Here is a 26,738-nt window from a genome sequence, read left to right as displayed (position 1 = left end):
GATAAAGGCTCCGTTGCAACCTCGAAACGCTCATTGCATGTCACATGTTCCGTGTCTGCATCGAGCTCACTACAAGCAGAGAGGGCTTCGGAGCGGATAAACTCTCCCCGGCGTTTACCATCGCGTCGGATCGCGAGCTTCTACTAACTTCACAATTAACCTTTTGCGTCGACACTCTACATCTGCATATTGGTTGCCATCTCATTGAGATCGCGTGGGGGCGGCGACCATGTCGTTCCACTTTGAACCACAGCTTGATTCGGATGATGAAGCACCAATAGATTTGGAAGCATGGAAGGCCGGCACGAAGCAGCCCGCAGAAGACTTGCAAACGCCTGCACCGGTTGCGCCAATGGCGATGACCGTGGATGAGGGCTCGGATAATGATTTGGCTGCATCGGCTCTGGCAGCGTTCCAGACTGGTACGAAGCGCAAACGTACAACGCCTCCAATTGCATCGCCAAGACCAGCGTTTACTTCGATCAACGCACCGTCTTCGACGCCTGCTGCGCCCGTACAGGCCGTCAGACATGATGCGGAGCCAGAGTTTGACGCAAATATTATGGCCGATGAGTCCGAGGCTGCAAAAGTGGAAGATCAGATCGCAACGCGTGAGGAGAGATTACTGGTGCCCTTCCTGCCCCGGACTAACCTGGATAATTGGATTAAGGAGGTTGTTGACTTGACTGCCGGTCACGACGTTGTTCATCGCGTTATCAAGGAGTATGAGAACGACGATGGCACCGTCGCGCTCAAGGTGGAGATGGAGGATTACTCTGTTCAGAAGGTGCGTCGATGATCCATTTGTGCTCCTTATATCGACTTCTTCTCCTACATGCTGTCCCTTCTGCAGGTATTCGCGCCACGGCAGGTGGCGGTCGCGTGTTCCGACACACCTCGTCTTGAAAGACTACAATTCAGTCTGGACCCTTGTGGCTCAGTTTCACTGCGGTTTGGCTCGAAGCGGTGACTCACTTCCCAGCCTCGATTTTAAGGACGAGACTTCACATATTCACTTCACTATCGTTCACATGACCCCGGCTAGTCTATATTAGGCATCCGCTGCAACATACAAATTTGCAATTTTCCTCTTATTTCCTGTGTGCTACACCAACATCAAGTCTTAAACGAAGCGGTTCGAGATTTGTTCTCTAACCAATACTAGATATCATTCGAGCAGCTAATCCAGTACGAGAACGGCCAAGAAGCACTCGAACACTTTACAACTAATCCACCGTCACCACAGCCGGAGTCTGAAGTCGAACTTGAAACAACACCAGGGCCTGTCCGCAGACCCAGGAAGGGCAGGATGAGCTCGACTCGCCCTGGTCGCGGCCATCGTCAGCACATAGGCTTCGTCAGTACTGTAGATGCCGTGTCTGTTTCAGATGACGACGCGCGGTCTGATGACGAAATCGTGGTCAACACAGAGCGCGGGAGCAAGCGCAAGCACACCCAAGCTGACTACGAAGACGATGCCGAGCCAGAGGACGATGACGATCAACTCGGCATCGACGAAGACTCGGAAGAGGAAGGCAAGTCTCGTCGGCGTGGCCTGCGGCGAAGCCTGCGAAATGGGGTGGCAGGTGCCGGCCGGTCCTTGCGTAGTGCCAAGCTGCCGTCTGACGGGTCCGATGAGGATGAGGACGGCGTCTACCTGCAATCAGACCTACCCAGTGCTAGAAAGGGCAGATCTAGGCGCAACCGCAACAGCGAAGTAGCAGATTTCGAAGATGAGGGCATCTCGTATCACCGCAACAAGCGTCAACGCGTAGGAGAGCGCCAATCGGGTCGCTCCACGCGGCACCAAGGAGGTATGGAGGAGAAGGGCATCGATGACATTTACCGCTCCGACTCCAACGACGCACGCGTGCCTGTCAAGCCCAAAGTGACTGGTGCTCGTGAAGCATTCAAACCGCTGCCGCGTAACGATGAGTTCCGCATGCGTCACATGCAATTCTGCGAAGTCTGTAATCAAGGCTCCAACTTCGCACCACTCATCTGCTGCCAGGGCTGCACGCTCGCCTATCACAAGTCTTGCCTAGGCCATCGCACGGGTCGTGAGCACCTCGTCACAAAGATTGGTGATGGCGACTTCGTGCTGCAGTGTCGCCGCTGCGTCGCATTTCCACGCAAGAAGGATCCCACCGCTCCGGATCAAGGCAAGTGCTCCGACTGCCACGAGCATGGTAACGCCTGCCGCCCGTTCCGGGCCCGCAAGACACCAGCGCAGGAGCAAAAAGAGCGCGACGAGAACGACGGTGAAGACCCGATCTACAAGATCCACGAATCGCGCATGAACAACCTTGACAACGTTCTCTTCCGCTGCATCAAGTGCTGGCGCGGTTTCCACTTCGAGCACCTCCCCTCGCGCTCAGAAATGATTGAAATCGAAGAAGTTGATGTGGAGCAGCGCTTTCGCGAATACAGCCGCGACTGGGAGTGCAGAGAGTGCCTGCTCGCGCCCGCCAAAGTCGGCGCGCTTGTAGCGTGGAAGCCGGTGGATGAGGACAACTACGACCCCGGCAAGTCCGTAGACCAGATCGACGAAGACCAGAAAGCGTATTTGGTGAAGTGGGATGGAATGTCGTACTTCCGCTCCGTGTGGATGCCCGGCGCTTGGGTTTGGGGTGCTACGAACCATTCTATGCGTAAGGCGTTCGCGAAGAGGGAGGACAGTCAGCATCCCAAGATGCGTACGGAAGACGCCATCCCTGAAGACTACCTTCGCACGGACATCGTGCTTGACATTAAATTTACCAGTATTGTCGACATACGTACCGAGGAGATTGACAAGGCGCGTATCAAGGAGATCGACAAAGCGCTAATCAAGTACAAAGGTCTCACATACGAAGACGCCGTTTGGGAAAAACCGCCCACGCCTGATGATGGGGACCGTTGGATCGATTTCGTGACTGCGTACAATGACTGGGTGGCCGGCCGCTATGTGCGCCTCCCCACACCCGGCAAGCTGAAGAAGACGCTCGACAAGATACGCACGCAAGACTTCAGCAAGCTCGAAAAGCAGGAACAGCCCGCCAACCTCACTGGCGGCGAGTTGATGCGCTATCAGGTCGAAGGCTTGAACTGGCTATATTTTAAGTGGTTCAGCCAGAAGAACGCCATCCTTGCCGATGAAATGGGGTTAGGCAAGACAATTCAGATCATTGGGTTCTTGGCGACGTTAGTGCAGGATCACAACTGCTTCCCGTTCCTGATCGTTGTGCCGAACAGCACTTGTCCGAACTGGAGACGCGAGATCAAGAACTGGGCACCGAGCCTGAGAGTGGTGGCGTACTACGGCAGCAAAGAGAGCCGAGACCTGGCGTACCGCTACGAGCTCTTTCCCGAAGGGAGCAAAGACCTCCGCTGCCACGTCGTGGTCACAAGCTACGATGCTGCGGCGGACGAAAACTGTCGCAAGTTCTTCCGCGGCGTAGCGTGGCAGGGTCTCATCGTCGACGAAGGCCAGCGCCTAAAGAACGATAAGAATTTACTGTACTCCGCGTTGGGCAATATGAAGATACCTTTCCGCATTCTGCTCACCGGCACGCCGCTGCAGAATAACGCGAGAGAGCTGTTCAACCTGCTGCATTTCCTGGACGAGACGTACGATGCAGGACAATTAGAAGAGGAATACGCCGAGCTGGACCAGGACAAGATCACCAAGCTGCATGACTTGATTCGGCCTTTCTTCTTACGCCGCACAAAGGCGCAGGTCCTTTCGTTTCTGCCGCCGATGGCCCAGATCATCGTCCCGGTCAGCATGACTATCGTGCAGAAGAAGCTCTATCGCACCATCCTTGCGAAGAATCCAGAGCTCATGAAGGCTATCTTCGCTAGTGACGGATCCTCGCTCAAGCAGGGCGAGCGCGGGTCGTTGAACAATATCCTGATGCAACTACGGAAATGTCTCTGCCACCCATTTGTCTATAACAAGAGCATTGAGGAATGCAATGTTTCTTATTCAGCCAGTCACCGCAACCTGGTTGATGCTAGCAGCAAGCTCAAGCTGCTCGAGCCCCTCCTGCCCAAGTTGCGAGAGCGTGGGCATCGTGTGTTGATCTTCAGCCAGTTTCTGGATATGCTCGACATTGTCGAAGACTTTATGGACGGGTTGGCAATGCCGTATCAGCGCCTGGATGGCAAAATCAGTGCGTTGGAAAAGCAGAAGCGCATTGATGGATTCAACGCTCCAGACTCGCCGCTTTTTGCCTTCTTGCTGAGTACCAGGGCCGGAGGCGTAGGCATTAACTTGGCTACCGCGGATACGGTGATCATTCTTGATCCGGACTTCAACCCGCATCAGGATATTCAAGCGCTCAGCCGCGCGCACCGCATCGGGCAGTGTAAGAAGGTACTGTGCTTCCAGCTCGTGACGAGGGCGAGTGCGGAGGAGCGGATCATGCAGATGGGCCGGAAGAAGTTGGCACTTGACCACGTGCTCATCCAAGAGATGGACGCCGACGATGCAGAGCAAAACGATCTCGTATCTGTCCTTCGCCACGGTGCCGGCGAGCTTTTCGAAGACAGCGGCGAGCAAGACATCGTGTTCGACTCCATGTCCGTGGAACGTTTGCTTGATCGCAGTCGTATGGAAGATACGCAAGGGGCTGGGCCGGACAAGAGCGCCGAGACTGCTTTCTCCTTCGCACGCGTGTGGGCGCATGATTCGCTGCAGAACGATTTGATGGACGGGTCGGCGGAGCAGGAGCACCATGCGCCTGATCCGGGTGTATGGGCGAAGATCTTGAAGGAGCGCGAGAGGGTTGCTGCTGAAGAGGCGGCGGCGAAGGCAGAGGCTTTCGGTCGTGGCAGGCGCGCTCGTGCGCAGGTCCATTACAACGGCCAGAATGGTGTTGATGGCGTTGAGGGCTTGGACGCTACACCGATGAAGTCGACGAAGAAGGTTAAGAACGCCGGCGAGAGCGACACCGATTTCCAGGCTGAGGAGAGTGGTATGTTGCCTCCGATTCCAATTAATGACAGTCTGAGTGGCTCTTTACTGACACAGTGCGCTTACTGCAGGCGACGAGGACTTTGAAGGTGAGGACAGGCTTGATCCTGACGACATTGACACCATCTTCGGAACGAAGAGTGATGGTGTAGTTGCTAAACGTGCCACAGATGACCGCCAGAAGAATGGTAAGAAGCCCGCTCCTTTTCAAGAATCACATACCCCTAGGAAGGACGATGCGGCACTGTCAACTGCCAACAACAAGACGGGTGTCAAGAAGGCTATCTCAACGAAGCCTCCAAAGACGCCTAAGACTCCGAAGACGACAGTGAAAATGCATGGGTTTAAGCTTGGCACGCCCACCGCCATCAAGCCCAAGACTCCTGCTTCTGCTTCCATGAAGAAATCTGCCGGCGGTGGTGGTGGGGTCGGCAAGAAGACTACGCCTGCGAAGTATGAGGCGACTAATAGCTTGGAGCTGGAGCCTAACGACGAATCACCGTCCACAAGAGCGGCTACTGCAAACGGGGGTCTGGCGGCGAAGGAGTCCAACACTCTTCCAGCCGCCAAGCTACCCAAGAAACATATCTCCTATGTCGACTTGACCCAAGCCAGAGACACTCCTATCCCATCGAATATTGCCGCTCCACCCTCCGCATCAGAGCAGCCATCTACATCTACATCGTAATGAAGAGAACGTATTGCTTACACCCCTTCTCACCGCGCAGAACCTCCGTCCTTCCGCCGCGTCACCATCCCAACACCGCAGTCACTTTATCAAGAGCAACTCCCAGCCCCAGATCCAGCAACCCAGCAGAGCAGCAACGGTAACAGCTTTCACCAATTCATCAGACCCATCCCAAACGGTCTCAACTGTCTCGCTTGCAAGACGTACCACTCAGCCGGCAGCTGTCCGCTCAAGCTGGCAGGTGTTGAGCATTGCAACCTCTGCGGCATCGCGCACTTCGGACACGCGAGGGTGTGTCCGCACATTCAAAGCGAAACGCAGGTACGTACTCACCTGCACTGAACCGACATTAAACAAGAAGTTGACTTGTTGATACCCGGCGTTTCAGGTGCGCGCCATGCTCGAAGCACTCCGGCATTCCAACGAACCCGAACACCTCGTTAACGAAGCAAAGCGATATCTGCGTGGTCTGAAGGGCAACCTGGTGCAATTAAAAAAGCAGATCGAGGCGAAGAAGCATGCGGCAAGAGAGGCTGAGGCTACGGCTGCGTTTGTGGCCGCCAGAGCGCCGGTTTGGCAGGGCACCGTTAGCATGGGTGCGTACTAAGCTGATAGCTAGCCATGACGAATTCATGAAAAGCAGTCCGATAACACAGCGGTTTCTGCAGTTGTTGCCGAGACAGTCATGTGAGATGGGTTTTACCGTCTCACTCCAGAGACCTGCGCACAACAGCTTTGTAAGCACATAGGGTTCTGCGTGGATACTCGTTGTTTGGGAAGGCCCAGATTGGGCTTGCAGGCTGCACTCTATGCTCTATCTCAGGCGTCCATAGGTTGGTGAAGGCGCCATCCCTATTCGGGCGCTGCTTCCGGATTTAAAGCACTGAGAGTTCGCAGCTCTTGCCGAGGGAGCTCTAACCCTACGTCAGATCTGGAGTCTGTAGGACGGATGGGCAGTACTTGTATAAGAATGTGAGGAGCCCCAGTGCAAGCCTGGCATTCGACCATACGAGGCGTGAACCGGTTACAGTATTCAGAAAAGGCACCAAGATGGTTCAACGAGCAACAGCAACGTGCTTCTGCGGCGCCGTGCAGCTTGAATTTCCCGCAGAAGGAGAAGACATGGTGGATTCTTTTATATGCAATTGCATGTCACCTTGATGGTTCATGTACTCACAAGCACACGCTAATAGTGGTACCTTGCCGATTCAGGCACAGATTGTCGGAAGATCACAGCATCGATGTTCGCGTCGAACTTCATTGTCAAGGACAGCTCGATGAAACATGTCCGCGGCGAAGAGAAGCTCACGCAATATGCGCAAAATAAGACGGTGTCACCTTCCCTCCGCGTGTTCATAACCAGCCGTGAGCTAACCGAGACCAGATCGAAAGCGGCAACACCATGACCAACTTCTTCTGCAGCGTCTGCGGAACGCTCATGTACCGTCGCTCTTCCGGCTTCCCTGGAATGTCCATTACTCGCATAGGCACCGTTGATGACTTCAGCCTGCACGAAACATTACTTAAGCCAAGAATAGAGCAATTTACAAAGGTCAGTCCACCAGCTTCGTGGCACCGCGTGGGCCAAACGCTGATTGTTGCAGGATCGCGTGAGTTGGTTCCATGGTGGAGACGGTGTCGAGCAAGTCGAAGGCAACTACTACGCCGGCGGCAAGTAGTGACCAGCCTAGCGACGCACATAACATGTCCGCGTCCACGACGGAGATGCTGGTGTCATGTTAGATAGAGCGTATCAGCTTCAATTTAAAGGCTCGTTGTCGGCTGTTGTTCTTAGCTATAAGCATCCTTTCGGTTCGCGCCATATTCTCTAAAGGTGTGCTCAGCACCTCCAGTAAAAGTCTGCCTCAGCAGAGTCCGGATGTCGAACTTCAGTTGCTTGCGTGATCCTTCCAACGATATTGCCACCGGAGAAGGCGAGGAAGAGGGCCGCAGCTACTACACCGACCGTGACGCTGACGGTTACAGCCCAGAACAGCCATTGGCTCTGCTCGAAGTTTCTGATGTCTCGTGTGTTCATGCCGGGAATTCTCGAGAGGAAAATGAGGGGCAGAAAGGCGATGGTGACAACGATAAATACTAATATCGCTTTGCCGTATTCCCAAGCAGAAGGTCCCGCTGGCGCTTCCGCAGGCGGAGAAGGCGCGTCCAACCATTGCTCTCTCGCAGAGAAATGAACTTCTGCTTCTCAATGGGACTACGGGTCGCTTCTGCCGCTCTCACATTGCCTTTCGAAGTAGTCTTGGCCGCTACTTCTGGTACAAGAGCGGGTGTAGAGTGCTCGTTAATCTCCAGAAACGGACCTATGTCCCGCCGCCATGCCTCGAGGCACAAATCGTGGACAAGAAGCTGCGCGGGTGTAACTGGTTTCGAGCGCCAGCTGGGGTCAGCATCGTAGTCCGAAGGTGTCATCTCAGCGGTACGAGGCTGCTGCAAGGGGGATGCTCGCTGCATGACATGGTTGCTGATGTCCAGACCACTGACACACCGGTCGTTTATGTACTACCTATGTTCATTTCAGCGGCAGCATTCATGTTGGGAGTGGGATGAAACATTGTGGCGGTGCTGACTGTGCCACATCGACGACCGGAACGGCTCGTCGTCTCCGTCAGCAGGGCGAATCTACATGTTACAGGCAGACCAAGCTACAGAGTTCTTCGAGATAGGCAGATACCACGGTCGAACAGAGTTGAAGGCGCTGGCGTGAATTGAGGTGATTCGGCCGACAGTGTCTCACAAAGAATGAGTGCAGCTTGCGATCCAATCTTGACCTCCGCGCGTAATTCAAGCGAACCTAAGCGACGATGACATCTCCTAGTCGGCCACGCAAGATGGTGCTTGAGAGATTGAACGGCTTAGAACTGCCAGCAGCGGCAGACATGCACGTCCATCTTCGCGACGGGGCCATGACGGAGCTGGTAGTGTAATACCATCCGGAAGCAGCCATCTCGATCTCCACTGATACAGAATAGGCCAACTATTCGTGCCGGCGGAGTCAACACTGTGTTTGTGATGCCCAACCTGGTTCCGCCTATCACGACAGTGAAGCACTGCATGGACTATAAGGCGCGCTTGCAAGAACTCGAGCCCAAAGTCACTTTCCTAATGTCGCTGTACTTGCACCCTAACATCTCGCCGGAGACGGTAATTGAGGCGAAGAAAGCTGGCATTACCGGCATCAAGTCCTACCCTCACGGCGTGACGACACACTCTGAGCATGGCGTGATGTCCTACGAGCAGTTCTATCCGGTCTTCGAGGAAATGGAGCGGCAAAACATGGTTCTTAACCTGCACGGCGAGCTTCCACCCTCGGCAGGCAAGGACATCACCGTCCTTAATGCAGAGGAGGCGTTTCTGCCTACGCTGCTGGACCTGCACCGCCGCTTTCCGAAGTTGAGGATCATACTCGAGCACTGTACGTCCGCGGCCGCAATCGAAGCTGTGAAATCCTGTGGAGCGACTGTGGCGGCAACCATTACCGCACACCACATGTTCCTGATTGTGGATGACTGGGCCGGCGATCCGCACAGCTTCTGTAAACCAGTTGCAAAACTGCCTTCCGACCGCCGAGCATTACTGAAGACAGTAGTTAGCGGGGACCCCAAGTTCTTCTTCGGGACAGACTCCGCACCGCACCCTGCAGAGACCAAACGAGCCGACCGCTTTGCAGCCGGTGTATTCACGCAGCCGCATGCGGTGGGCTATGTGCTGGAGGCTCTAGAACAGGCGGTGGAGCTCGGTGTGTTGAAGGCTGAAGATGTCACCAAGGCGAAATTGGAAGGCTTTCTCAGTCGCTTTGGCAGAGACTTTTATCAGCTTAAGGATGAGAGTGGCGAACGTACCGTGCTCTCCAAATCGACCGAGGCGGTTCAAGATATCCTCCGAAGCGTTGATGGTACCCTTGAAGTGGTCCCTTTCCGGAGAGGCAAGATGGTCTGGACCGCTGTGCTCAAGTAATCTAGCAGTATGACCGGAGTCACTCAGCCAGCTTTGCGTAGGCTGTTGTAGTGTTCGCCGAGACCAAAGCCATGCTTGTAGTAGCCGAGCCACATGACCTTCTCTCCACCATCGGCATCAGACCCTATCTTCTCCACTCGACCGAAGTCTTGCAGAACGTTGATGTTCGTGCCGTAAGTCTTAGCCAACGCCATCAGCTCGAGCTGACCACCCCACTCTCCAGTATCGCGAACTTTGTGCAGATACCCAGGCAGTGGCTCTTCCAGAAACGGAATGAAGTCATCCTGATGTTGCTGAATGTAGTTTGCTGCCGCCGCTCGTACAGCCTTGTAAGCAAGTGCAGGCTTATCGCTGGGTTCTGAGACGAGCGGTATCTGCAGGTGATCGAGTTGATCGGCCACAGCAGAGTACAGACAGTGACCATCAGCCCTTATTACCCTTTCCCGCAGACCATGTTCCTCCATGGCCTCCAACATGCGATCACGTTCTTGCTGCTTCATATCAGGCAAGCTTTTTGCTTCTTCTTCCGCCTGCCGAGCTTGCTCTTCCTGCTCTGCTGCTCGCCTAGCTAAGCGAGCTTTCTGCCTGCTGGGCTTCCTTATCTGGGAAGGCACAAGAGCCTCGTCCGAATCCGGTTGTTCATTGACATCTATCTGACTGGCAGGCCCCTCGCTAGCCGGAGCCAGCGCGTCATATTCACGCTGTACGTGCAACGTTACGGTATCAACCTCCTCGCCAACAGAGTCGCCATCTTCAGCATAGTTCCCACCATTGAGCGCCGCAAGCTCAGAGGCTTGCCGGGTGTTCAGCTCTGCTTCTAGGGCTGCACACTCATCGTTTACACCCTTGCGTGTCTTCTTGCTAGCTTGCTTCTTTTTCTGCGTAATTCGGCTTTGCAAGTCTCGCTGCTCTTTGCGGTGCCGAGCCTGCAATTCCTCCATCGGGCCTGTACTCCTGAACCACCCTTCGCCGCCGCCGCTACGGCGTCATATCGCAGAGTACTGTATCTCAAATAGTGCAAGTGGCGCAGTGGCTAGTGGTCATCTTAACGTAAGAGTGTGCCGTGTGCCACGCGGCTGTTGTGAACGCAGCCAAGCATCCGCGCACCGTTACGGTTGATAGCGTGGAACCTTGTCCGTTTAGATCTACGGACCCGTACCAGGTTTGTGGAGATAGCCTTTGTTATGCTCGGTGCTACTAACCGCCAACGGCATTGGCTAAAATGACCTCTTTTCAAGCGCAGATTGTTCGTTCAACGTTCCTTGTCAACCTTTTCGAGTTTGTCCTCCACTCGATAAACGCTCTCCACTTGGTCATCCAGCGCCCCCCAGGTTCAGCTGGTGAAAACATGCGTGTCTCAGAACGCCATCTTCGATCATAAGAAGAGTCTCTCGGACCTCCACTTCCCATTGCCAAGACATGTGCGCCAAAATGCGCAGACAGGGGCCGCCAATGGGCCACTCACGAGGCAGTGCCAATAATGTGTTTCTGACAAGTTGGCAATGAACAATGATTAGGCTTGGAAGCCAAATATACTCCGGTGTCTATGTTCTGTATTCGTCACACCCGCCACTGCAGCGTGCTATCCATTTATATCTAAAATCGCCCAATACAGTGTGATGTAGACTGTAGGTAGACTGCCGGAACGCCAGGCTATGCGCTCTTTATCCCTTGATTACCAAGTGAACCTCATCAGGTTCGGGTTTAACGCAATGGGTAAGAAGAAGTGCCCAATGATCACAGTGCTCAGTGGGAAGATAGCGATGAAGATCTTGATCTGCCAGAGTTCTGGGACGGCCGTTGCCAGCACAGCCATCATGGCCGCAGCGGCAAAGCAGAATACAAAGGTGCCTTTGAAATTTTTGATGATTCTTGGCACTTCCGTGAAGAATGTCGTGTTCTCCGCCTCCTTGCTTGTGGCGCCCCAGCTCATGTCGATGCCGAAGAGGTGGCTAAGGATGGCTTGCGATACATGCAGACTGACACCGCCCAGGAAGATGGTCAGCAGCGGTACCCAAGAGAAGTTTTCCAGCAGTGCTGGGAAGAGACCCTTCTCGCCTGTGCGGTAGCGAAGGACGGCGAGGGAAAGGTTGCCAAGACCGGAGAAGATAATGACGATGGCGAAGTAGACCTTGAAGCTGTCGATGTAGTAGTGATCCAGGTGGCCATTGAACCAACCCGTGAGGAAGTAGTTTGCAAGCGTCAATATCCACGCCGAGCCTAGAGCGTAGTATGTTCCGATGTAGGCCAAGATAGTGATCTTGGAGGGCAAAGGCATACGCGAGCCGAGGAAGGTTCGGAACAGCTTGGTGAAAGGACCGCGCACAACCCAGTACTTCAGCGGGTGGAAGACGAGCTCAGAGCAACCATACGCGTACTTCTCCCAACGAGCGAGTTCGTCGTAGACTGTGAGCGACACGCCTTCCTTGAAACCGTCTCCCTGGTACGATCCTAGACGGACGAGGTAGCCAGCGGATTGCAGGCGGAGCGCCATATCGAAGTCCTCGGACACGGTGGCCTCAGACCAGAACTTCTCACGGTTGTCATCCTGGCATTCGTAGGCGATGTCCTGAATCGCCGTCCAGCGGAGCACGGCGTTATGACCGACGAACGGCGCAACGTCCCCGTTAGCAACGGCGTAACGGATAGCCGTGTAGATCAGGTTGGTGAAGAAGGTAATACCCCGCTCGAAGAACGAATCGGTGACGTTCATGACGCCGGAAGAGTACTGGATGATGGCGACTTGTGGACTCTGCTCCATTTCGGAGACAGCATCCAGGAAACAGTCCGACGGCACACGCGTGTCAGAGTCGATAATGAGGATGTAGTCGCCGAACCGAATGTTGCCATCGGCCCAGGTGCGTCCTTGGTCTTCCTCTACAACGGCACCTAAGGCGTCACGGTACGCTTGCGCCTCGTCTTCCTGTGTCCAACCTTCATGGCGCTCGACGGTGAGTAAGCGATCCTCGACACGACTGCTGACCCACATGGCATAGTTCATGTTGGAAGCTTTCTTGAACTTGCCGCGCCGCAGGAAAGGCTCGGACCCATCTGCTGGCTTAGGGTTGTGCTTAGGTCGCGACACCCAGCCAATGTTGTGCTCGTCGTAGAAATCCTGTCTCGCCTTCGCATCTTGCTCGGAGATGAGTTGCATGCCATCGTCGTTGACGAAGATGTTAGCGGTACCGCCCTGCATCTCGTACGTCGAGATAGCAGCCTTGATGGAATGGACGGTAGGCTCTATGACGGCTTCCAATCCCTCCTTGTAGACCGGCATTTGGATGGTGACATGCGGCAATGCTCTGGCATCACGACGCAAGTGCTTCGGTTTCAGGCCGCTGTAGAACTTGCTGTTTCCGTTCATCTGCGCAATGGGCCCGATCAGCTGGAATATGTTGCAGACCAGGGACTGGAAGAAGAATAGTCCGAGCCATATTTGCGGAAGGACGACCACGGCGAATGCCAAGCGAGTATAGTTGTGATCGATGTTGACCTCGAGGGCGATGTGTGCCCAACCTGAAGCAACCGAGATGATCGTCAGTGCTAGGGTGAAGGCACAGGTGATCGGCGTCCACATGGCGACACTGCGTGGCTTCTCCACGACACCCATTTCGACGTCGTCTTCCGAACCGACTTCGTTGACGGAGATGTTACCACCCTCCTTCTTCTCGTCGGCGTCGCCTTCTTCGCCTTCCCAAATCTTCTCCATGAGCTCTTTCTCGATCTTGGCTGCACGGTCAAGGAGATGTTTTGGCTCGTCATCCCAGACAACCATAATACCGCGGTCGGCGATAAAGGCCGCGAACTGATGCTTTTGGCAGCGTGGCAGGTATGACATGTCCGGCAGGACCTGGAGGCGGAGCCCACCTTTCAGCGGTACAAAGGGCTTCTCATTGTTGTAAAGGAAGAGCTTGATGACTCTAGTGTTGACGGTAATGGCGCACTGGTAGATGTTAACATATGCCTGGCCCCACAGGCAGTTCAAGGTTACTGACCCGAACATTGAGCATCTCTATCGACTTTGCGAAACCATATGGCTCGTCGAGGAGTTCCGAAGGGCAGGCGGCAAACCCGCTACCTCCACCCTTCTTCAGCATGACGCCTTCGTCAAAACCGCCCGCTGTCCACAGTCTCTCCATTTGGCGCTGGTATAGCCAGTTGACCATGACCTCGCACTTAATGTCACTGAGGTTGGACGCAGAGTTCCTGCTGATTTCGCCATCCGGATAGAGCGAAGCAGGTCGTGAGCCGGTAGGCGTAGCAGCCCCAGACCGGTTTGGTGGGATTGTTTGACTGCCTGGAGTAGTGATGCCGGAAGGCGCCGATGCCTTCTCGGTCATCTCTGCCTTTGCGGGCTCCTTCTTAGCATCTTTTTTGCTGGGCTTGATGTATGAGAAGAGACCCATGGTTGAATGTGGTGTGGCTAGATTCCAACACCAGCTTAACAGGGAGTGAGAACGGAAGTTATGAATGAGAAGTCAGGGCGCAGACACTCGCTGACAGCGAGGTGCGGAAGAACGAGCGGTTCACAAGGTAATGTAAGCGAAGGTGACTGACGAACAAGCGAATGCGTCTGATACAAGGAGATACAAAGGACAGTGTGTAGCAGGCCGCCCGACCTACCTATAGCCTCCGACTCGCAACAGCAGGACCCATAGAAGAGGCGTGCTTGACCTACCTCAACATGTTAGCGCTTCAACATCGCCAGGCTTTGACTCGGAATGCCTCCCTGTTCCATCCAGTAGTCCGCAATTCAGATCAGTGGCGACAAGCTTGCCACAAGGTTAGGGTGAGACAGTCGTAAGAGGCATCTCAACGAGCCTACGTCCGAGACGGGTGACATTGCAGCCAATGCCTGTCCGAAATCACTCTAAACATCCACATACGTGCTATATGTGGACTTGTGGGCGGCAGTAGACTTTCTGCGATGCTGGCAGTGTCCACTCCAGATAACGGGCAGCTACCTTATCCGTGCGTCTATGCGGTGCCGTTCGAGGTTTTGACTTGAGGCTACCAGAAGTCTCACGTTGGGATTGAACGGACCGTTACCACAGCCGCTCAGGCCTACCGTCATTGTCCGCGGCCACGAAAGTTATGAGCCACAGTGAACAGCGGTTGCTGGTAAGCCGAAAGACTTGTTCCGCCTTGCCAAAGCAGGAGTATGCAGTATGCAGGTATCCGGCCTAGCCTTAGGCACATGAGGCAGTGTGACCAAGCAAGACCTGCTGTTTGGAAGCATACTGCGTGTGAGTTTGAGACGGGATGTATGTGGAGGCCGGGAGATAGGTAAATTCGTGCCTAGCGTTGTCGTTGCCCCGGTTCAATCTTCGTTGCCGTTACGAAACGTTCTTCGAGATAGGCAGATCGGCGATGGTATAGTGTTGTGTAAATCGTTAGCCGCTTTTTGCCTTCCATACTAGAAGGTAGCTCGGCATAGTGCCGGTGCCTCCTCAAGCTGTGCGGCTCCACTTCGTGCCAAGAAATTATTCTCGGCGTCCGGGCTCTTGCCGCATTCGTCCTGTGATGCAAATTCAACGCAGAGAGTTTGACCCGCCCGTGCAGAGTGTTTTGAGCCATCACTCATCTGAGTCTTCCATAGGCTGGGCATGCGCCTGATACCGAGGATGCAGCTCAGAAAGGTAGGCCGCCGAAACCGTTTCCGGTTCGTCGTCATCGTTGCAACGAGAACCGGACGCGTTCCTGAAATATGTCTCATATTGCTACCCTCTAGAAAGACCGATGGAAGTGGAAGCGGAACGTCGAAAGCGCGCCGGCAACGTGGGTCTGCGAGATGAATCCATCAAAGTGAGCCGCGGAGGAGAGTGACATTCCGGCTCAGAACCCATTCATCGTATCCCCTAAGCTTGTCCGAACTCCGGTGCGCTGCTGTGGAGCGACGCTCGCACGTCTGGATGCGACATGACGGTGAGCGCGAAGGTCATCACAGTTTCACTGCAAAGGACTGTGCGAAACAGCTTCAAAGAAGCGAGGGGCTACAGATCTGTGTTATTGCAATCCTAGGATCTAGGATCTGGAATGACGTCGCGTTCCTGCGTTCCTTCAACGGCACTTGTGCGCCACAACCGAGGCCAACCGAAACCGCAGCCAGCCACTGCGAAAGGTGCAGATCACACGATCCATACCAACAACCAACATCCTACAATGCTTCTATCGCTATTGCGCAAGTAGGAATGTATATTCCGAACAGTGGCAGGATCACACGGGTCCGGCTTCAGCGATGATCACTCTGGGCACGGTGCGAACACTGGACGTTGATCTCAATACTAGTCTATCCGTAAGAGACTTCGAAGCTGTGAATCGTGCTGCGTCCCGGGTCATGTCCACGATGCAGCTGATTAGACAATGCAGAATGTTAGGAGTGCCGCAGCGCATCGCTTGGAGGTTCATTCTGCAAGCCTGCCATTCGACAATCAGTCACTGTGACCGCGTAACGCTACGGAGGCGCCCCATTTATTACATACCTATAGCTCACCACCGTGTCGATTCTATGATGGTTCGTCGAAAAGCTCCTGAGCATGACCTTCTCAGCGTTCTTCACCTCCTTCGCATCCGAGTCACCCCATTCGAGAGGCACCTCGCTGTCAGCGTCCGCATACACCAGGACGTTGAATGTGCAGTTGCCGTCCAGCATCGGTAAGAACGAGACGGACGCTGTGATCTGGCGAAAGAGTGCCTGGATCTCCTTCTGCGTCTCCTCTTCGCTTTTCTCCGTTGCTACAGAGGTCTGCTGTAATTCGGGTGCGCTGTTCTCCTTATCATCTGAAAGTCTGGTATGTTTCAGCTTACTTGGGTCCGCAAATACGTTGACCTAAACCCTGTCAGCTGCCAATTGAGAGGAATGCGATGATGCGCACGCCAGCATACATCAAATTGCCACCGCTCTATGTGCTCACCGGTCTCCCTCGACGTGATGACAATGACAAGCTTGGAGATCTTCGACTTCTGCATCCATCTACTCAATTGGCTCATGATCTTCTTGACATACGCTTTCACTTGGTCATCGCACGTTGTCATCATATTGAGGCCATATTTCTTGACGCTGTGGTAGTGTCAGCGTCGGGCGAGGTGTTTTGGCAATGCTTTGAGCGCAAGAGCCGGCTGGGCGGCCGAACAACGTACGTAGTGAAGTCTTCGGGAGGATAGACGCCTCGTTGAAATAGTATCGTATTGCAAGCGAAGTCGAAGAATTCTACGATGGTTTTCGAAGCGCCCCTCAAGGCCAATTTGTGCAGCTTCGACTTGTCACTTGCGGTTGGTGGCGGTACGGCTGAAGGCATGGTTGTTGATCGTGGCGTGCTGAGTGGCCCACACGTGAGTCTCTGGTAGCTGAGCAAATCACTGGACTTTTGTCGGTATCCCTTTCGATAAGATGTTGCGCTGTATCGCCTCCGCTGTTGGTCGCCGCCGAACCGAGTGTTGACTTGTGGTTGTTAGGAGTAACGCGGTCTTGGCAGAACTGAACTTCGCTCATGAGCCCGATATTGGTAGTTACACTTTGAGCGACGGATCACTGGCAGAAGCGGTTGTAGGATGCTAAATGCGACAATGTTATCAAGCGACACATAAAGCATTACGCTTGTATGCGCACCGAAGCGTACCAATATTCGCAGGTCGCCGTGGCTTGCGACATTTCACCTCGACGACCTCTTTGAGGGCCGCCCTACGCAAGGTGCAGTCTGAGTTGGAACAGCGCATAGCTGCAATCCCCATATCACGCTTCCGGAACTTCTGCATTGTCGCCCATGTCGACCATGGCAAGTCAACCCTCAGCGATCGCCTACTTGAACTCACGGGCACCATCCAGCCCGGAGGAAACAAGCAGATATTGGACAAGCTGGATGTAGAAAGAGAACGAGGCATCACAGTCAAAGCGCAGACCTGTTCCATGCTCTGGAACAGCAATGGTGATGACTACCTGCTCCATCTGGTCGATACTCCCGGGCACGTGGACTTCCGCTCTGAAGTCAGTAGAAGTTATGCTAGCTGTGGAGGAGGTACTACCCAATTTCATTCTGTTCGATATACGAGCGCAGCTGACTTGGATGACAGCAATACTGTTAGTTGACGCATCTCAGGGCGTGCAGGCGCAGACAGTCTCAAACTTCTACCTCGCCTTCGCGCAAGACCTTACTCTTGTGCCCGTGCTGAACAAGGTCGATTTACCCTCTGCTGACCCACAAAGAACGCTGAACCAGCTCCGTGACACCTTCGAGATCGATGCTAGCAATGCCGTCATGGTCTCTGCAAAGACGGGTCTGAACGTTGAAAAGCTTCTGCCTACGATTATCGAGCAGATACCGGCGCCGAAAGGCGACGAGCGCGCCCCACTCAAAGTACTCCTTGTGGACAGCTGGTATGATAACTATAAGGGTGTTATACTGCTCGTTCGCATCTTTGATGGTACGCTTCGACCTGGCGACCGGATCTTTTCTTTCGCTACGGAACTGGAGTACATCGTGGGCGAGGTCGGCATCTTGTACCCATTTGAGACGCCACAGACGTGCCTACGTGCTGGACAAGTCGGATACGTCTACTTCAATCCTGGAATGAAAAGAATTAAGGAGGCGAAGCTAGGCGACACATTTACTACGGTGGGCAGTGTCAAGGATGTCACGCCTCTGCCAGGCTTTGAAGAGCCACAAAGCATGGTGTTCGTCGCCGCTTTTCCGACCGATCAGAGCGACTACGCACATCTCGAGGACAGTATCAATCAAGTCACTTTAAACGATCGGAGCATTACAATCACTAAGGAGAGCAGTGAAGCGCTGGGCGCAGGGTGGCGACTTGGCTTCCTCGGCACTCTTCACTGCTCCGTGTTCGAGGATCGCTTGCGACAGGAACACGGAGCTAGCATCATCATCACCCCACCCTCAGTTCCCTTCAAGGTCATTTGGAAAGATGGCAGAGAAGAAATCATCAGCAACCCGAATGACTTCCCAGAACCCAACAGTCAACAATACCACGGCAAGATCACAGAGTTGCAAGAACCCTACATCACCGCCACAATTACACTACCCGAAGACTACCTCGGCAAGGTGATCGAGTTATGCGAAGCCAACCGCGGCGAGCAGCAAAGCCTTTCCTTCTTCACCGCCACCCAAGTCATCCTTAAATACCTTCTGCCCCTCGAACGACTTGTTGATGACTTCTTTGGCAAGCTCAAATCCGCCACGAAAGGCTACGCCTCCCTCGACTACGAAGAGGCCGGTTACCGCCACAGCGCCATCGCCAAGCTCCAGCTCCATGTCAACAAAGTCCCCGTGGATGCCGTAGCTCGCGTGGTGCACTCTTCGCAAGCCGAACGGTTAGGCAAGCAGTGGGTGGAGAAGTTCAAGGAGCACGTTGATCGGCAGATGTTCGAGGTCGTCATTCAGGCGGTGGTGGGCAAGCGCATTGTGGCGCGGGAGACGCTGAAGCCGTTTCGCAAGGATGTTACGGCGAAGCTGCATGCTGCAGACGCCTCACGCCGGAGGAAGTTGTTGGAGAAGCAGAAGGAGGGAAGGCGGAAATTGAGGGCGGTGGGGAATGTATCCATTGATAACAAGGCTTTCCAGACCTTCTTTGCTAAGTAGTGTAAACGAAGTCGCGCCTGCGCTTGATCATCAACCTTTCTAGTACTTTCGATGTGCACGCAGTATATAAAGTCCTCGGGCTTTACCTGAGGGCGACTCCACTTTGCTTTATCACTCTCTTCCATCTCCAGCGTGAGCTCCGTCACTCTGCTGTCGATACAAGCCCGTCTCCGCTCCTTCGTTCTCTGCCTGACCCTCAACGCAGAGCTTGCAATCATCCTAACACAATTTTGTGCGTCTACACTTCCCGCACGGCAGCTTCCCGGGCTCAAGCTCCGGCGGGAGGAGTTAGGTTAATCGATCCTTACCAAAAACGCATTACCGATCTGTAAAGACGCGCCTTCGGACAAGCTCATGTACTCTTTCGCGACTACCCGACACTCTTCTGCCCACACACAGATGCTTTAACTTCCTCCCAAGTTCCTTCTCCGTTTTCGTCCTCGTTACTCGCTCGCTGGGCACAGCCTCTGGCCGCTCAGCTCAATGATGCCCAAGAAGGCTGCGAATTAGTAAATGGACATCATGTGCGATACCGTCCGTTACAGGAATTGGCTCGTAGACTCGGAGAACATCAGGACATTGTGGGTGAAAGCAATGCTAAGGTAGCAAAATGCGAGAAGGGTATCTAGAAGAAGGCCGCCATCAAACGCACAATCATCATAAAACGTCCAAATAAACTTAGCAAGGCTCATTGAATCATGCAAACCAGCCGTCCTCATTACCACGGGTGATGAGCTTGCCCAAAATATCGAGCGCGCCATTCGTGAGACCACAGTTGTGCAGTATGTCAACCTTTTCGATCTGACTTTTCGCCCACATCAACGCGTGGCGAGCGGAGATCCAGCTTATCACTGCCGACGGCCCGGCAGTGATGAGGGCAGCTACGCACGCATCCAGCTCTAGTATTGGCAGCTTCGGCTCGGTAGGGCTCGGTACCGACAGGCGTGGTTTTCGGCGCGCCTCACTGGTTGAAAAGTAACTGCGTGCCCAGATCACCACTGCGGCGAGGTAGACGCTCCATTCTTGGAACAGTAAGCCAGTCTCCGGGTGCGATGAGTGGATGCCCAGAATCTGGAGGGCGTGGAAGACAGCTCGCTGGGCTGGCGACCGGGCCTGGTCCGCGCCGCCGTGTCCAGGCAAGCCTGTCAGGACGGTAGTCGCCGCCCAGTCTCTCGCCGCGAGCTGTGCCGCGATGTACTGGTCTGCGGAGCTAAGCTTCTCTCCAACCACCCACGACTCGCCCGCAACCGCCAGAAGGTCTCGGATTGGCGTGTTCCGAGCAAGCATGAGCGTGTGATAAGCGAGCCGCATACGTGGTGTCTGTTCGATGGCATTGAGAACAGCGCTGAGGTCCGCGTCATCGTCAAAACCCAGCGTTATCAAGTCATGCTTCGTATCTGTGAGGCAGGCCAACATCAACATCGACTGCAGGGTGTCATGCGGTTGGGCTAAGGTGTTCAGCATTGTTGGTACTGCTGCCAGGACATGGTATACCTGTTGCTGTTGGGCTAGGTCAGGGCGTCCATCCTGGAGACGCTTGGCGAGCTGGTCTTCGGGTAGCGCATCGAAGAACGATTGTTCCATCAGCATAGGAAGGTTCAAGCCAATAAGGCCACCTACAGAGCTCGAAAGGCAATCCGTCGGCTGTCGACCAAAGAGCATCACGTGCTGCTGGTCTAGAATGTAACATGCGTGCAGCAACCGCCTTTTGCATTGGGCGTCAATGTCTGATTGCATGGAGTCTGCTAGGTTGCTGCTGTAGGTTCGTGACTGAAGCGGGCTATCATTCAATGGAGTCGCTGTCTCGGGCGTCATAGCGTCATAGTCGGCCACTAACAGCCGGTAGACGTCCTCGAAATTTTTTGAGAGGTGTAAGGGCGGCCGGCGACACTTGAAGACGGCAAAGACTTCGCATAGGAAGATCGCCTGCATGTCGCAGGGGCGATAGGTATGCCATGTACTCGCGCTCCGCTTCTTCAACGTTCTCGTGCATTGCTCGTGTATAACTCTTGCATTGTTCATATCCACATGGTTCCGCTGCGTGTGTGCGCCAAGGGCGAACATAGCTGCCCGAAGAAGGGGAGATGCGCTTCGGAGGTCGAAGGTCGGCTTGTGTACTACCGGGAAGAGAGGATGAATTTGCTCCCAGTATGCTTCTGCATAACGGCTTTCATTGCTTAGTGGATTCGTATCCAGAGTGAAGTCTTCCATTGACACTGGTGGCGATCCAGTCGGTATCAGCAGCTCATCCGTCTCAATTAGGTCTCGCTCTTCAGCTGTAATCATACGGAGTACGCCATTGGAGAAAACCGGGACCATGTGTGCGCTCAAGATGCGTTCTAGAGGGTCGGCCGCGAAGACGCCCTCTGAGCTTGACGTGGACGGCAAGTGCTGGAGACCAGCCGGGCTCTGACTACAAGCACCCCAGTGATGCATATGCGCGGATGAGCTCCCAGCTGAAAGCGGCGATCGTGAAGAGGTAGCCAGCGCCTGTCCGTAAACGTCAGCGCTTGAGCCATGTCGCGTCCGTCCTGAGCTCGGCTGATTGTAGTAAGGTCCGCCCCAGGAGTAGGAGTACTCATTTGTTGGCGACGTGTAGCCGGATGGTGAGTAGGGCGGCGATGGGTCAAAAAGCACACCATATGGATATTCCGCATATGGAACGCCGGATGTCTCAACGCTGATGATCACTGGTGGCCCTACCGGAAGCTCCCAGGGTGCCTTTGCGCGAGGCTCTCTGTACCGCCATCTGTTAGTGTTATTGAGCGGTGATTGTCATTGCGGGCAAATGTAGCAAGAAAGGGAGGTTAAATAGAGGAAGAAAATGTTGGCTTACACCAACAGTGTTCGCACTAGACCGAACAGTAGGAAACTCACAACGCAAGAAAGTCGAAGAAACTGCTCAATGATTGAGGCTCACGAAATAGTCTTGGAGTATCATACCTGACCGACGGCGCTGCTTGTGGTGCTGTTGCAGGACCGTTGGCGCGCAAGACGTCCGGGAGGGTGTCGCCATTAAGATCACCACGGATTGGCGCTGGTAGTGAAGGCGTAGCCTGCCCTGCGGTAACAATGGTTGGTGGACCGCCATCTGTCGGGGATATATGACTGGTTATGGACGCCCTACGCGTCGGCGGATTAAGAGGATCATTGCTACATCACAACCGGTCAGCCAACGGTGTAATAGTGTTGGTACTATGTTATGGCATCACGCACTGCCGCTCCTTGTGCCGAGTCAGAAGGTCTTCCCTATAGAACGATCTGCCACAGCGTGGAACGTCGCATAGGAAAGCACCAGGCTTGTGGTTCTGCTCGTGGCGTCGGAGGTGCTCCGCGCGAGTATAGATCTGGCGACGAGTTAGCAACCACGCCGTAGGCCGAATCCTGCAAGTAGAGGAAAGTGTATCAAGGTAGGATAAGGGTTCGTTGTGTTCCCAACATTAACGCTTGGGAAAGTCGATACAGACAGGACGATTTGGACCTGGTTGGCACAGACTGACCTTTCCACAAGCCTTGCAGTCGTGCACACGCTGCCCTTTTGAGGCCCTGCTGACTCTACCTGTCCGAGTGTACCTGATGGAACTGTCTTGGGGTGAAGCTGAGCGCTGCATTTCGGCTTCCCGGGCGGATTCCTCCCGGCTTTGGGGGCTATGAGTTACTACGTCGACCAATCCTTTAGCGACAGACGGAGCATTGCTTGATTCAGGCACATCCAGAGGGGACTGACGACGGCGTTTGGCAGCTGGCGGAAGGTTCTCGGAATCCTCAGTAGAGGGTCCCTGCTCGGTAGGCGCCTCTGGCTGCATGTTGGGATGGCCGGATGATATACGTTTCAGTGTTCGAGGTCAGGAAAGCCGGGAGCAGTCTCCGCCTCAAGCTCTGACCAACAGAGAGCCAGAGTAGCCGCAGACGGGGGAGCAGCGTGGGTCGCGCGATAGCCCGGGAATTGTCGCAACGCTTCGAGTCGCAGGACTGCGACACAAGCGATGTACAGTTGATGGACCCTCATCAAGCCCGGCGGCCAATCTGGTGGCAGAAAGCAGGCTGCTAGCCAGAAGAACGTTAGGCTCTGTACCGAAAACGGTAGGGGTTGTGGGAATAGTAACAGTTCGGAAGCACCGCCTTGAAGAGCTGAGAAAGGCAGAAAGGCTAGATGTACAGACGGCACCCTTGGCGGAATTACATCTGCCAGCCGCACATGTCGATCAAAGATAGAGCGAGCTTGTTCATAGGCAAGCAAATTGCACAGGACACAGGCTGAGCACGTCTGGCACGATCCTGCGACAACAGATGTGGTCCTCTTCGGTGCCGACGAGTAGGGCACGACACGCCCACCAGCCTCCCGCCAGAACTCGCACGGCTTTCTTTACTAGTGAGAAACAATCCGTGATGCGGAGGTGCAGTCCAGTAGCGCGGCAGGCACCGAGAAGCGTCACGCTAGGTGAGTTTTGGCCAAGGCGATGGACGCTTCGGCCAAGCCCCAACATCAATAGCATCAACTACATGCGCAAGTACATCATTCTGCAGGTCCCAGCAGTTACAAACAGTATGAGATTATAACGGCGAAGCAATATGAAACGTGCACAGCCTGACCGGGCGCCGAACAAACACATTCTAACTTCCGGCCCAGCTCCCATACAGGCCATCAAAGCCACGCATCTTGATCGGCGTTGATGATGACTGTTGAGGCACATGGCAGGCCCACTCTTTCGGCACCCTTCTGTGTCCTGTAGGCGTGGCGCCCCTGGAGCAGACCCGGCGAAATGTTGCACATGGAGATGCGCGATGCATGTAGAGGGGAATGATCGCTCTCAGCTGCAAGGTTCTGCTCTTTGATTGACCGCAATACCTGCACCTTACGGCGCTTGCTCGCGCGACGTCCGCCAATTCTCCGTCGGTCAAGCTTGCTTTTGTTGTTCACACATCCTTCGCGACCTTGATCTCGGCTTTCCGCTCGACAGATCATTTCCTCTCTGCAACGAAGAGAGGAGCACACCCTAGCCTTCACCGGAGTCCGCGAAGTTGCGCGAACCACTTCTACAGACGTTGCTTTCGTCTTCACCGGTGGACGCACGGAGGGTCCGTGCCGTTTGCCCTGTCATCTGCCTTGTGTGATCTGACTGTCACAACAACGTCTCTTGGCCTCTGAGTGGCGAAACTGCCAATAAACAATGCCTTCGCACTTCACCGTAAACGGCAGGAGGGTCTCTAGGAAGGAGAGGGTGTCATTCTGGCTCATAGACTCGTAGGATGAATAGCTTATTTACTGAAAGGAACAACTTCGATTCGATGCCCGTTCCATTGCGACATGCAGTAGCTTCACGACGCAACCGGCTGCTCACAGGCTGTTGGTTTCGAAGGATCGGACCCTTCTCATTTGTTCGAAGATCGGCTTACCTGGCCCATGCCTCCACATGGCTCCACGTTCTTTTGATGTCGATCATACCGGTACCGAGCATGGCCTAGGGCAACCGTCGTATTATGCGGCATCACGGTATCATCGTCCGAACGTTGCTAAACCCTGCAGAGAACGTGCAATTTTAGCAAGCAGGATGACCAGGGCCAACAGTCCGCCGAATCAGCCGTTGCGGAATGGCTGCGGGTGTTTTAAGATCTGCAAGCCTCCCAGCCCTCGATCGAGCGATTATGTAATGTCACGTGAGCCGCACAATCACTGAGGCGCATGAGTGGTGCGCCGTTACTATGTGCCGTGCTTGATACTGCTTGCTTAGACGGTCACTGTAGAGTACTTTGCGGACTATGCAGCGCTGGTAGCGGAATGCTGCAGCCATTACCAAGTGCTCTCAAGCCAACATAGCCACGCAGAGTCGCATCCTTTCCGCCGAATGCTCTAAAGTCGCTACCGCTTCCTCAGCGTCTACTACCTTTGCGCCTGTCTTGCGCCTTCCACCGGAAATGACCTTTTCTCTCCTCGCATCATTGCCCGCCTCCACAGCATTGCGTAGCTTCTCACTGGGCGCGAGCTTTCCGCTGTGCCATAGCAGACGCAGCAGGTCCTCAATAATCAAGCTCACTTTGGCGTTGTCCGTCACCCCTGTTGTGTTTGCGGGGTACGGCGCATAGTGTGTCTCGAAGTCATCTTGCGTCAAAGCGTTCTCATCGTATGCTGGTGCATTGTTACTAAGCAATGCACGGAGTAGCATCTGGTTCAGCGAGCTATGAGCGTCAGGATCAAGGTACGTTGTGGTTGGTAGCACGAATTGCTGAAAGACTGGCAAAGGCAGCGGGCGCAAGAATTCGGTAAGTAGATCGAATAGATCCTCAGTGTCCAGGAAAGCCGTTGGATCATGATGACAGAGAGCGATGAGCATTGCAAGAAAGCGCTGTCGAACGTGGATCGACTCGATACCACCAAATGCATTAATGCTTCGACTACCGGAGTCTTTGTCTTCCATCAATATGGATGCGGTGGTATCATCGTCGCTAGCATCTCTTGCAGACCAGTCGTCGGGCCCATGTCGACTTCGGGCACCCTTGAAAAAGCCCGTTGCAGACATAGATTCCTGCAGAGAGTCATCTGGGCTGTCGGCGTCGGAGTTGTCGTAGTAGTCACCGAAGTCGTTGTTATCAAGATCGAGCTTCCGCTTCTTGCCAATCCGAGTGTCATTGTCCTTCTCCATAGGCAGCTTTGTCTCGTTCGGCCAGATCTCATGGAACTCGGCAAGGCTTCTCTGTTTGCCGTCCGCTAGAATAGCTCGCATAAGTCTACGCTTGTTGTTCCTACCCTCCCCGATGGGGTGAAGATAATGGGCTAGCAGACTTTCTGAGACGGAACCCGTCGCCATGTGTCCTTGTAAGTCATCGTCCAAGACACATAACATCAAATCGAGCCACACTTTCCATCGCTCCCAGCGGTGCTTGTGCGCTACCGAACAGTTTAAAGCCCACCCTACAACGCTCCAAAAGTCGTCCGCATTAGTCCAGAGTGCGTCACCGTCAACGTACGGCGATCGAAGTTTAGCGTCATCAGCCGCACCGCATTCCACAGTTAAGGCTGACCGTCGATTTGCGGCTCGCTTAGACCGCGAGGTGGACTGGCTTTTTCCGACAAAGTCGAACGCTTTAGCTAGCTCAGCATCGCAGCTTCCAAGTAGCTTGACGACTGCAATGAGATAGTGCAGAGCATCGTCAGCAGCTGCATGCTTCTCGGGCGCGGTTGTCCGCGTTGTAAGCTTTGGATGTACGATCAGAGTGGCGGCAAGTGCAAGATGCTGGACAGGTGGCACATATGTAGCTGAAGTCAGACCCGATCCAGAGGTCAGAGCATTCGAGAGAAGGCTAAAGGCTTGTGAAAATAGTTGTTCTTCCAGGCAAATGCTGCAATGATCCAGTATTTGCGCAGGTAGTGGCTTTATCTGGCGGTTTGAGCGCTGTGAGCGGTGTTCTCTTCTGCTTTGGGGTGATCGAGTTCCATCTTCATATCGAGACGCGAACGCGACACCCTTGACGCCCATCCTGAGATCTCTGGTTGAAGGAGAATCAGTGGTGGTACCCTTGTCGTCAG

At 54.3% G+C, this 26,738-nt stretch overlaps 11 protein-coding genes across 11 annotated transcripts; 4 read left to right on the top strand and 7 right to left on the bottom strand.

Annotated features, from left to right (window-relative positions):
* Positions 1-1,309: 1,309 nt before the first annotated feature.
* Positions 1,310-6,613, top strand: BAUCODRAFT_569387 (uncharacterized protein; the record flags this gene model as incomplete). The annotated part of the gene is made up of 5 exons (XM_007682409.1): positions 1,310-4,958; positions 5,029-5,379; positions 5,653-5,725; positions 5,810-5,966; positions 6,034-6,613. 5 exons carry the CDS (start codon positions 1,310-1,312, stop codon positions 6,250-6,252), a joined length of 4,449 nt encoding a protein of 1,482 aa, XP_007680599.1. The 3' UTR covers positions 6,253-6,613.
* An 82-nt stretch (positions 6,614-6,695) lies between these two features.
* BAUCODRAFT_126121 (uncharacterized protein) lies at positions 6,696-7,324 on the top strand (the record flags this gene model as incomplete). Its single annotated transcript, XM_007682408.1, has 4 exons — positions 6,696-6,792; positions 6,858-6,976; positions 7,030-7,197; positions 7,250-7,324. The coding sequence occupies 4 exons, from the start codon at positions 6,696-6,698 to the stop codon at positions 7,322-7,324; spliced, it is 459 nt and encodes a 152-aa protein (XP_007680598.1).
* A 74-nt stretch (positions 7,325-7,398) lies between these two features.
* Positions 7,399-8,292, bottom strand: BAUCODRAFT_276228 (uncharacterized protein). Its single transcript, XM_007682407.1, has one exon. The coding sequence runs from the start codon at positions 8,115-8,117 to the stop codon at positions 7,743-7,745; it is 375 nt and encodes a 124-aa protein (XP_007680597.1). The 5' UTR covers positions 8,118-8,292; the 3' UTR covers positions 7,399-7,742.
* A 219-nt stretch (positions 8,293-8,511) lies between these two features.
* BAUCODRAFT_38128 (uncharacterized protein) lies at positions 8,512-9,732 on the top strand. Its single transcript, XM_007682151.1, has one exon. It carries the CDS (start codon positions 8,676-8,678, stop codon positions 9,618-9,620), a length of 945 nt encoding a protein of 314 aa, XP_007680341.1. The 5' UTR covers positions 8,512-8,675; the 3' UTR covers positions 9,621-9,732.
* Positions 9,733-11,295: 1,563 nt separating this feature from the next.
* On the bottom strand, positions 11,296-13,960 carry BAUCODRAFT_77902 (uncharacterized protein; the record flags this gene model as incomplete). Its single annotated transcript, XM_007682286.1, has 2 exons — positions 11,296-13,563; positions 13,616-13,960. The coding sequence occupies 2 exons, from the start codon at positions 13,958-13,960 to the stop codon at positions 11,296-11,298; spliced, it is 2,613 nt and encodes an 870-aa protein (XP_007680476.1).
* Positions 13,961-15,606: 1,646 nt separating this feature from the next.
* BAUCODRAFT_38125 (uncharacterized protein) lies at positions 15,607-17,032 on the bottom strand. Its single transcript, XM_007682150.1, has 4 exons — positions 16,761-17,032; positions 16,506-16,680; positions 16,103-16,449; positions 15,607-16,037 (listed from the first exon to the last, which is right to left on the bottom strand). The coding sequence occupies exons 1-4, from the start codon at positions 16,916-16,918 to the stop codon at positions 16,025-16,027; spliced, it is 693 nt and encodes a 230-aa protein (XP_007680340.1). The 5' UTR covers positions 16,919-17,032; the 3' UTR covers positions 15,607-16,024.
* A 92-nt stretch (positions 17,033-17,124) lies between these two features.
* Positions 17,125-19,336, top strand: BAUCODRAFT_134026 (uncharacterized protein). Its single transcript, XM_007682406.1, has 2 exons — positions 17,125-17,635; positions 17,691-19,336. The coding sequence occupies exons 1-2, from the start codon at positions 17,179-17,181 to the stop codon at positions 19,211-19,213; spliced, it is 1,980 nt and encodes a 659-aa protein (XP_007680596.1). The 5' UTR covers positions 17,125-17,178; the 3' UTR covers positions 19,214-19,336.
* Positions 19,337-19,909: 573 nt separating this feature from the next.
* On the bottom strand, positions 19,910-23,019 carry BAUCODRAFT_27452 (uncharacterized protein; the record flags this gene model as incomplete). Its single annotated transcript, XM_007682104.1, has 4 exons — positions 19,910-21,962; positions 22,091-22,366; positions 22,430-22,560; positions 22,714-23,019. 4 exons carry the CDS (start codon positions 23,017-23,019, stop codon positions 19,910-19,912), a joined length of 2,766 nt encoding a protein of 921 aa, XP_007680294.1.
* Positions 23,020-23,045: 26 nt separating this feature from the next.
* On the bottom strand, positions 23,046-23,222 carry BAUCODRAFT_126113 (uncharacterized protein; the record flags this gene model as incomplete). The annotated part of the gene is made up of 1 exon (XM_007682405.1): positions 23,046-23,222. One exon carries the CDS (start codon positions 23,220-23,222, stop codon positions 23,046-23,048), a length of 177 nt encoding a protein of 58 aa, XP_007680595.1.
* A 593-nt stretch (positions 23,223-23,815) lies between these two features.
* BAUCODRAFT_276080 (uncharacterized protein) lies at positions 23,816-24,403 on the bottom strand. The gene has a single exon (XM_007682404.1). The coding sequence runs from the start codon at positions 24,177-24,179 to the stop codon at positions 23,859-23,861; it is 321 nt and encodes a 106-aa protein (XP_007680594.1). The 5' UTR covers positions 24,180-24,403; the 3' UTR covers positions 23,816-23,858.
* A 551-nt stretch (positions 24,404-24,954) lies between these two features.
* Positions 24,955-26,701, bottom strand: BAUCODRAFT_276078 (uncharacterized protein). Its single transcript, XM_007682403.1, has one exon. It carries the CDS (start codon positions 26,686-26,688, stop codon positions 25,018-25,020), a length of 1,671 nt encoding a protein of 556 aa, XP_007680593.1. The 5' UTR covers positions 26,689-26,701; the 3' UTR covers positions 24,955-25,017.
* Between the last annotated feature and the right edge of the window lie 37 nt (positions 26,702-26,738).

This window comes from Baudoinia panamericana, assembly GCF_000338955.1.
Source record: "Baudoinia panamericana UAMH 10762 unplaced genomic scaffold BAUCOscaffold_13, whole genome shotgun sequence".
Taxonomy (NCBI): domain Eukaryota; kingdom Fungi; phylum Ascomycota; class Dothideomycetes; order Mycosphaerellales; family Teratosphaeriaceae; genus Baudoinia; species Baudoinia panamericana.
The sequence above is the reverse complement of the archived record's forward strand: the minus strand, read 5'-3'. Positions and strand labels throughout refer to the sequence as shown.

Bases quoted from the DNA above. Each gene is read 5' to 3' on its own strand.
- BAUCODRAFT_38125 (XM_007682150.1), bottom strand. From the start codon at position 16,918: ATGCCTTCAGCCGTACCGCCACCAACCGCAAGTGACAAGTCGAAGCTG. The intron at 16,681-16,760 runs GTACGTTGTTCG...ACACTACCACAG, and splicing joins CCTCCCGAAGACTTCACTAC to CGTCAAGAAATATGGCCTCA. The intron at 16,450-16,505 runs GTATGCTGGCGT...GACAGGGTTTAG, and splicing joins TAGAGCGGTGGCAATTTGAT to GTCAACGTATTTGCGGACCC.
- BAUCODRAFT_38128 (XM_007682151.1), top strand. From the start codon at position 8,676: ATGCCCAACCTGGTTCCGCCTATCACGACAGTGAAGCACTGCATGGAC.
- BAUCODRAFT_134026 (XM_007682406.1), top strand. From the start codon at position 17,179: ATGCGACAATGTTATCAAGCGACACATAAAGCATTACGCTTGTATGCG. The intron at 17,636-17,690 runs GTACTACCCAAT...CTTGGATGACAG, and splicing joins TTATGCTAGCTGTGGAGGAG to CAATACTGTTAGTTGACGCA.
- BAUCODRAFT_276080 (XM_007682404.1), bottom strand. From the start codon at position 24,179: ATGATCTGTCGAGCGGAAAGCCGAGATCAAGGTCGCGAAGGATGTGTG.
- BAUCODRAFT_276078 (XM_007682403.1), bottom strand. From the start codon at position 26,688: ATGGGCGTCAAGGGTGTCGCGTTCGCGTCTCGATATGAAGATGGAACT.
- BAUCODRAFT_276228 (XM_007682407.1), bottom strand. From the start codon at position 8,117: ATGCAGCGAGCATCCCCCTTGCAGCAGCCTCGTACCGCTGAGATGACA.